Source organism: Ipomoea nil, unplaced genomic scaffold (assembly GCF_001879475.1).
Source record: "Ipomoea nil cultivar Tokyo-kokei standard unplaced genomic scaffold, Asagao_1.1 scaffold2480, whole genome shotgun sequence".
NCBI lineage: Eukaryota > Viridiplantae > Streptophyta > Magnoliopsida > Solanales > Convolvulaceae > Ipomoea > Ipomoea nil.
Window position 1 is genome coordinate 3,592,089 of NW_017618908.1, and position 7,379 is coordinate 3,599,467.

Below are 7,379 nucleotides of genomic sequence, written 5' to 3' on the forward strand. Positions count from 1 at the left end.
AAAATACTTGGTTATAGAATAAGCTTTATTAAGTTATATATAAATTAAAAATGATTAAATTGTTAAATTATACAAATTGGAAAACTCTTAACAAAAAATTAGCAAAAATGTAACCACATCCGTAAATTTGATTCTATTTCGTAAATGATTTATAAAAATCTGTGTGATTTTATTTCGAAAATTTCAAAGAATAGTGCAGAGTAGTAGTAAATTAAGGTAAATATTACCCAAAATTCTCAAAACCAAAAACATATTTGATCTTATTGAGAAGTGAGAAATGCCTGTTACATAACAATAACAAAATATAAAATTATAAGTGAAGTTGAATGTTGGAATAACTATACAATCTTTAGAGCTATTAACATATCCATCATTATTTGAATCACATATTCTTTCAAAGAATATGCATATGTAGAAAAGTACCATGAATTTGTAGAAAAAAAAAAAAAAAAACACCTCTTTATCATGGACTACACACTCTATAGAGTTCATTGTTTCAAAACCTCTTGCCTCTGGAAGATGAACAACACGGAGCACTCCAACATTGATTCTATTCCAAATGAGTGTAGGATGAAGTTGACTACCAACAATTTCGTTGTGACTTCCTGCTACAACAATTAGACAATTATATTATTTTTAAAATAAATATATAAAAAAATAAAAGAGAAATAATTTTAAAAAATAAATGTAGTTTCAACTATTATATAATAATAATGCATATTACATGTAAATTTATAAATTCGTTGTAATTGCCAATGCTTAACATCATTGTAGTTTATCCAGTTATTGTGCGTACCTTCTACAACGTGGGCACACGTGGTGTTGGAAGTCATCAACTCTCCTTAATGCATGTAAATAGTTGTTCAGAACCATTTCAATTGTCTCTATATTTATATCCTGCAATATTTGCAAAAGATGCAGAAAAGAAATAAGAACATAAATTAAGAATTATGCCATTGGAAAATGAAAGACGCAATGCATAACTCACCCCAGTACAAAAAGGAAGAGTTATAATTTTTCTAGTCACTAATCCATTGTATTTATAGGTAGAGATAGAGAATGTGAGAATTAATTTATTTTTATATTTTCAATCAATTTGCCTAATTTCTGTTTCCTTTTTTCATTAGAATCCTTTTATATTTTCAATCAATTAATAATATCAGTTTCCTTTTTTCAATTTATATTGACTGGATTTCACAATGGTATATTGGTATTGCATAATATTACCAATTAATAGCTTTTATAACATTTCCATTTTACATTTGCTTACCAAATAAGTTTTATTAATTTGACCAATAAAATATTTCATTAATTTGACTATAAAAGTTTGAGCGGGAAAATTACATAGGAGGATTTTACTTTTATATATATAGAATATATATAGATATATAGATTTATTCTATAAACAGATCTTTCATGCGGGATTGTGGGATTAACTAATTAAGGAATTTAGATATATATGGTTTCAGAATTCATACTTGCTTAACAAATAATCTAATATTTTGATCGTGACTCATGGTAAGTTCGTAATATACTTGAAATCTTATATGTTCAATGTTATAAGTTGTTGTCTGCATTGCGAACTACATTAACTATTAAGAATTTCTTTGTGTATAAATATGTTTAGTGGGTTTAAACGGGTTTCGTGTCATATTCGTGTTGACACGACCTTAAACCTATTAACAAAACGTGTCTATAGTGTCAACCCGTTTACAAATCGTGTTCGTGTTAATAATTTCAACCCGTTAACCTTAACGTGTCGTATCCGTGTTTATTCTTATCGTGAATTGTCAGGTCTAACAAAGAGCCAATAACACCTCCACTGAGACTCGAACTCACAACCGTCCATATGGGAGTCCAACCCGGGTGCCACTAGACCACAAGAAAAAAAAAAAAAAAAAAAAAACATCCTCGTTCATAACGAACTGACGTGTCTCTGCCACATTCGATATTTTTTTTAATTTTTTTTTGAGATATTCTTTTAAGTTTTCTCTTAAACTCAAAGAATGGATTAATTGAAGCAACAAAAACACCCAAATTCAACTCATTTCCTCTTCAAGTTCTCCCCTTTGCAAAAATTATCTGTCTTTCCTTACGAGCCTCGCATTGGGTGAGCAAGAACCCGGCTTTCTTGATCACTCTTTCTTGTACGTAAATACACACATATACCCATGTGCAAGAATGCGTGCGAGTCCACAACGTATATAACTATAATGCAGATGTCGTTTCAATAATTGTGAGTCCAAATCCGAATAACCCAATAATATAAAGGGGAATATGCCTCTGTCGCCAAAACGTTGAGTCTTGGCGATTAATAAATCTCAAGTCCTCAACATTCTTTTCTTTTTTTTTTTTTTTTGGTTTTTTTTTTTCCCTCTTGGTTTTGGATTTTCTCTGGAATTCGTTGCCTTTTTATCATAATTTTCTGGCCGGGATTTGGGGTTTGATAGACAAAAGTTTTCTCTATTGGTTTGATCATCTGGGATTCTGGGTAGTGAAGTAAAGCGATCGGGAGGTGGAATATTTGAATTGTGGGGATTTTATTGATGTCATTTAGTCTTGGTGGATGGTGATAGATACAGATTGTTTTCTGGGGTGATTACTTCGGAAGGGCGGTGAGTTTTGATGTTATTAATGATATTTGTTGATCCATTTTTTGTTCAATTTCAAAAGATTGAATTTTGAGGTGGTAAAGTGGAAAATATTGCAAGCTTGGGTGTAGGCAATGGGTGTAATGTAGGTAATAAGGTTAAAAAATGAAATCTTGATGAAGCTGGGTGGTGATTTTTGATGTTATTAATGATATTTGTTGATCCATTTGTTGTTCAATTTCAGAGGATTGAATTTTGAGGTGGTAAAGTGAAAAAATTGCAGGATTGGGTGTAGGGAATGGGTGTAATGTAGAGAATAAGGTGAAAAAGACGCAATCTTGATGAGACGGGGTGGCGGTTTTTGTGATGAGGATTGAGATTGTGTCAGGTAGAGGGTTAGGGGATTCGAATATTGTGAGAAGATGAATGCAGTGGGGAGGCTTGGCAGCTATATTTCTCGAAGCGTGTATACTGTTTCCACGCCATTCCATCCGTTTGGTGGGGCTGTGGATATCATTGTGGTGAGGCAACAGGACGATAGTTTCAAATCCTCTCCTTGGTATGTTCGGTTTGGGAAGTTTCAGGGCGTCCTGAAGGCAAAAGAGAAGGTGGTTAAGATATGTGTGAATGGTGTGGAAATGGATTTCCATATGTGTCTGGAGAACGATGGGCAGGCGTGTTTTCTAACCGAGGTGGATGTAGAGGACGGGGAGGAGAGCCCCTCGTCTCCCCCGCCTTGGGATGGTGATGATGCCGAGGAACTGGCGGATACTAGACTGTCAGTGAAGTCGAAAAGTTGCAGTTTTGAAGGTGTGGACACGGTTGCAGCTACCAAGATTGATTTGGGGAATGGGAATGGCGTGGTTAGGACAAAGTGGCAACGAACGGGGTTTCTTGGGTATGTTTTTGGCAGGAAAACGAGTGTCAAAGAAGGCAGTCTTTCGGAGAACGAGAAGGAGGATAGTGGTGTTAAGGATAATCATTTGGAGCATGCCGAGATTGCTGCTGATCTTCTGGAGATGAAATGGACTACCAATTACGAAGCCCCCAAATGCATTAAAGATAATAATGCATCAAATCTTTCTTCACAAGATGTGTCAAAGGGGGACTCGAAAAATGACAATAAAAGCGTATCAGATAAATTGGATTCTCTGGAAAACGCTTTGCTGGATCATAAAAGCGTTGATAGTTTCCCGGCATTAGAGAATACTGAAACTTCTGCTATTGAAGTCAGTATCGGGGACAAAAGTTCGTTCCATGATCAAGAACCTATCGAAAGTGATGTGACTTCTTCAAACACACCAAATCACGATACTGAAGCTTATTCCCCGCCTCTCTATTCCCATCCGATTAATTGTTCTCACGAGGATGGAGAAGTGCCGGGCATTTTTGCCATCCCGAGTATTATTAACTCGACTCACGAGGCACAAGTCGAGAAAAGTAGTACAAAAGACGATAGAAGTAGCCAGCTTCGTCGTCTTGAATCTGATCGTCTTTGTTCCTTCCACAGCACTGTAACATCAGTAAGCTCGGAGGAAGGGGAAGATGAGCGGCTCCTCTTTGGCGACTTTGATGATTTAAGTGCCAACAATGAGAAGAACACGTCGAGTGTTCCTTCAGATAACGAGGAAAAAGAAGGGGATGAATCTCATGTTCCATTTGCTGATGCAAGCAAGTTGACAAGCGTTGTAAGCAATGTTGACATTCCCGTCGTCTGTGAAACTCAGCCCGATAAACTTCCGAGGATGGCCATGTCTTTACCCAATTTGTGGGCTCATGATAGCCATTTGTCTAGCGGGAATGGTGATCAGAAGTTGTCTGAGATATCCCGGAGAGCTAAAGTTGCTTCAATCACACCGAAACCAAATGTTAAGGCTGCTGTGCCAGAAACTGGTAAAAGAATACAGCTTTGTCCACAAATTATCATCTTTTTTACATTCTCTAAATTTCCGGTTATCTATCTATCTATCTCTGTGCTGTAATGACTTTGTGTTTATATTATGTATGATTAAGATACCAAGAGGACTTGGCCGCTTGCTTTAAAGAGAGCAAAAAGCTCAAATCCCCCTCGGCCTTCTCGGAATGTCATTGGAAATATTGGTACCAAAAGTCTCCCGAGAGGCATAGGTGGCAGTGTGGGAGAAGATTTGCCTAAAGTTAATAAGAAGATCGTACGGGCACTCACTCCAACATCTGAACAGCTGGCATCTTTGAACCTTAAGGAGGGGAGGAATGAAATTGTGTTCACATTCTCAACTCAAATGCTCGGGGAGCAGAAGGTTAATTAGTTTTGGTTCACTGTTTATTAACGTTCTACTGCTTTTATGGATGTTTTAAAATACCTCCATGTTTTTCCATCCGGTATCTCTGTATCTACACAATAACCATGTATTTTTCATGTGTATATTGTTGAATTTGGAAGATGGAATGGCCTGGCGGGTGGAGAATAACAACCACCCGCCAGTTAGGCGGACAATCATGAAGAATCAAGGAATAGAAAATGTATAGATAATGTATGATTATGTATTATCTGTCTGTGTTTCTAACAAAGAAACATAGTATATGTATATATACAAACACATAATTGTAAGTAACTACCCATAACTGACACCTATTCATAAACAGACACAACTTTATAGGTAAACCTAACTCTTTATTTTTCAACATATATAACATATATACTTCACAGGTTGATGCACAGATTTATCTTTGGAAATGGGACATGCGCATTGTGATATCTGATGTTGATGGGACAATTACAAGGTAATTGCTTTTTGTCCCTCTTCGATTTCTTCTCATTCCTATGGATAAGTATTCTTCTCGAGAACTTGCAACGCTTATATACCCTACTGATTATTGATATAGCATATGCTTTATCAAATAGGGTCAAAGAACAATTTTTTTCTTTAATGATGTTCGATGAATTTCACAGATCCGATGTTCTGGGACAATTCATGCCTTTGGTCGGGGTAGATTGGTCACAGACTGGTGTCGTACATCTCTTTTCAGCTATAAAGGTCTGTTTTTTTCCCAGTTGAAAGATGCTGTTTTAGAATTCGTGTGTAAATACATTTGATTTGTGTGCTATGTTTGATGGGTTTTTTGTCTCGTATCGGTGCAGGAGAATGGATATCAGATGCTGTTCTTAAGTGCTCGTTCAATTTCACAGGCCTATGTTACTAGACAATTCCTAGTTAATCTTATGCAAGTAGGTTCGATAAAATTTTACTGTGTGGATATGTATATATGATTCGAGAAGCGAAAATTGGGTAAATGTTAAGTCCTCGTCTTTCGCTGCAGGATGGAAAGGGAATGCCGGAAGGTCCAGTTATTATATCTCCTGATGGACTTTTTCCTTCTTTATTTCGAGAAGGTCACTTAAGCATTCTGTCTGTCCGTTTTTGTAATTTTAAATGTTTATAGTAGCGTAAATTCTCATTTGAGTTCTTCCAGAAGAAGGCGAGAATAACTTTGTCGAGTTAATTTTCCATGTATACTAACATCTCGTGGTGTCTACCTTCTCTAGTGGTACGAAGAGCCCCACATGAATTCAAAATTTCGTGCTTGGAGGTCAGTTACTTAATCGATTTTTCAATTCCCTAATTTGATTTTCGTGATTGGCAAATAATTATATCGTTTTTATCCATTTTGCAGGATATTAAGGCGCTGTTTCCTCCTGATAGGAACCCCTTTTATGCCGGTTTTGGGAACAGAGATACTGACGAGATTAGCTACCTTAAGGTCGGAATCCCCAAGGGAAAAATTTTCATCATTAACCCGAAGGTACGTAATTATATATCTCTATATCTTCTATCGAGTTTCTCTGCATACGATGTTACTAGAGACTGTTTGAGAATGGTGTCGAAATACAATACAGGGTGAAATTATTATGAACCGACATATCACCAACACAAAATCATACACGTCCCTTCAAGCTCTCGTGAATGGCATGTTTCCAGACTTTACCTCATCAGAGCAGGTTGGTTATTTCAAAATTTTCTCGACAAATGATTGCTGGTTTTGATATCATGCCCGTATTCTCTAGAAACTAGAAACATTGAATATCTATGACTACTTGGGCGTATAAATTATTGCCCGCTGATTTGCAGCAAGAGGATTTCAACTCGTGGAACTTCTGGAAACTTCCACCTCCCCCGATTCTTCGTTGACATGAAGCTCGTGGAGTTTCAGCGTTCTTTGAGATCGAAGAGAGCGGTTCCTAGTTGGAAGGAAAGCGTGCAGGCTACAGGAACAGATCGAGTTGCCAGCCAGCTATACATGAGTGATGAAAATCGTGTTCGTGTTTCAGAGTCTCGTTGAATGGATAATTGTTTGGTAGAAAAACGCCATTCGATTCGCGTTTCAATTAGTCGCCATCCGTTTAGTGTTTATGCTTGCAGTGGAAGGTATGTACATTAGATAAGTCCACTAAACCTGGTGGCTTTGCTACATAGATAGCTTTGTTTTACATGTATAGTTCTGGTTTACATTAGTATAGTTGTAGGAATATTATCCCACTAAGGATAATAATTTTTTCAAATTGTTTTGTTGGCAATAATACATGTTGATCAAGTTGTTTTCTTGGAAGTAATAATACATCTGTATAATTGTCAGTTCAACAATAACACTAGTGATTAGCTTGCAAGTTGCATTCTACTTTTATCAATTATCTTATTTTGATAGCTGTCATTTGTGCTCTCGTTAAGAGGTTGGTGCATGGCGAGAAAGGACGAATAGTAAGGGTTACTTGATGTCAAATAAAGAGTTTAGAGCGAATTATTCAGTGTG

At 36.5% G+C, this 7,379-nt stretch overlaps 1 protein-coding gene across 1 annotated transcript; it reads left to right on the forward strand.

Moving 5' to 3' along the window:
- The first annotated feature begins 2,058 nt into the window (after positions 1-2,058).
- LOC109153057 (phosphatidate phosphatase PAH2-like) lies at positions 2,059-7,172 on the forward strand. Its single transcript, XM_019300804.1, has 10 exons — positions 2,059-4,484; positions 4,605-4,870; positions 5,281-5,354; positions 5,524-5,608; positions 5,713-5,799; positions 5,892-5,964; positions 6,118-6,161; positions 6,246-6,374; positions 6,469-6,570; positions 6,701-7,172. The coding sequence occupies exons 1-10, from the start codon at positions 3,014-3,016 to the stop codon at positions 6,758-6,760; spliced, it is 2,391 nt and encodes a 796-aa protein (XP_019156349.1). The 5' UTR covers positions 2,059-3,013; the 3' UTR covers positions 6,761-7,172.
- The last annotated feature ends 207 nt before the right edge of the window (positions 7,173-7,379 follow it).

What these genes read in the sequence shown, in the direction of transcription:
- LOC109153057 (XM_019300804.1), top strand. Translation starts at nt 3,014, where the DNA reads ATGAATGCAGTGGGGAGGCTTGGCAGCTATATTTCTCGAAGCGTGTAT. An exon ending in TCCTTCTTTATTTCGAGAAG is followed by an intron (nt 5,965 to 6,117) that starts GTCACTTAAGCA and finishes TACCTTCTCTAG; the next exon opens with TGGTACGAAGAGCCCCACAT. An exon ending in ACTTTACCTCATCAGAGCAG is followed by an intron (nt 6,571 to 6,700) that starts GTTGGTTATTTC and finishes GCTGATTTGCAG; the next exon opens with CAAGAGGATTTCAACTCGTG.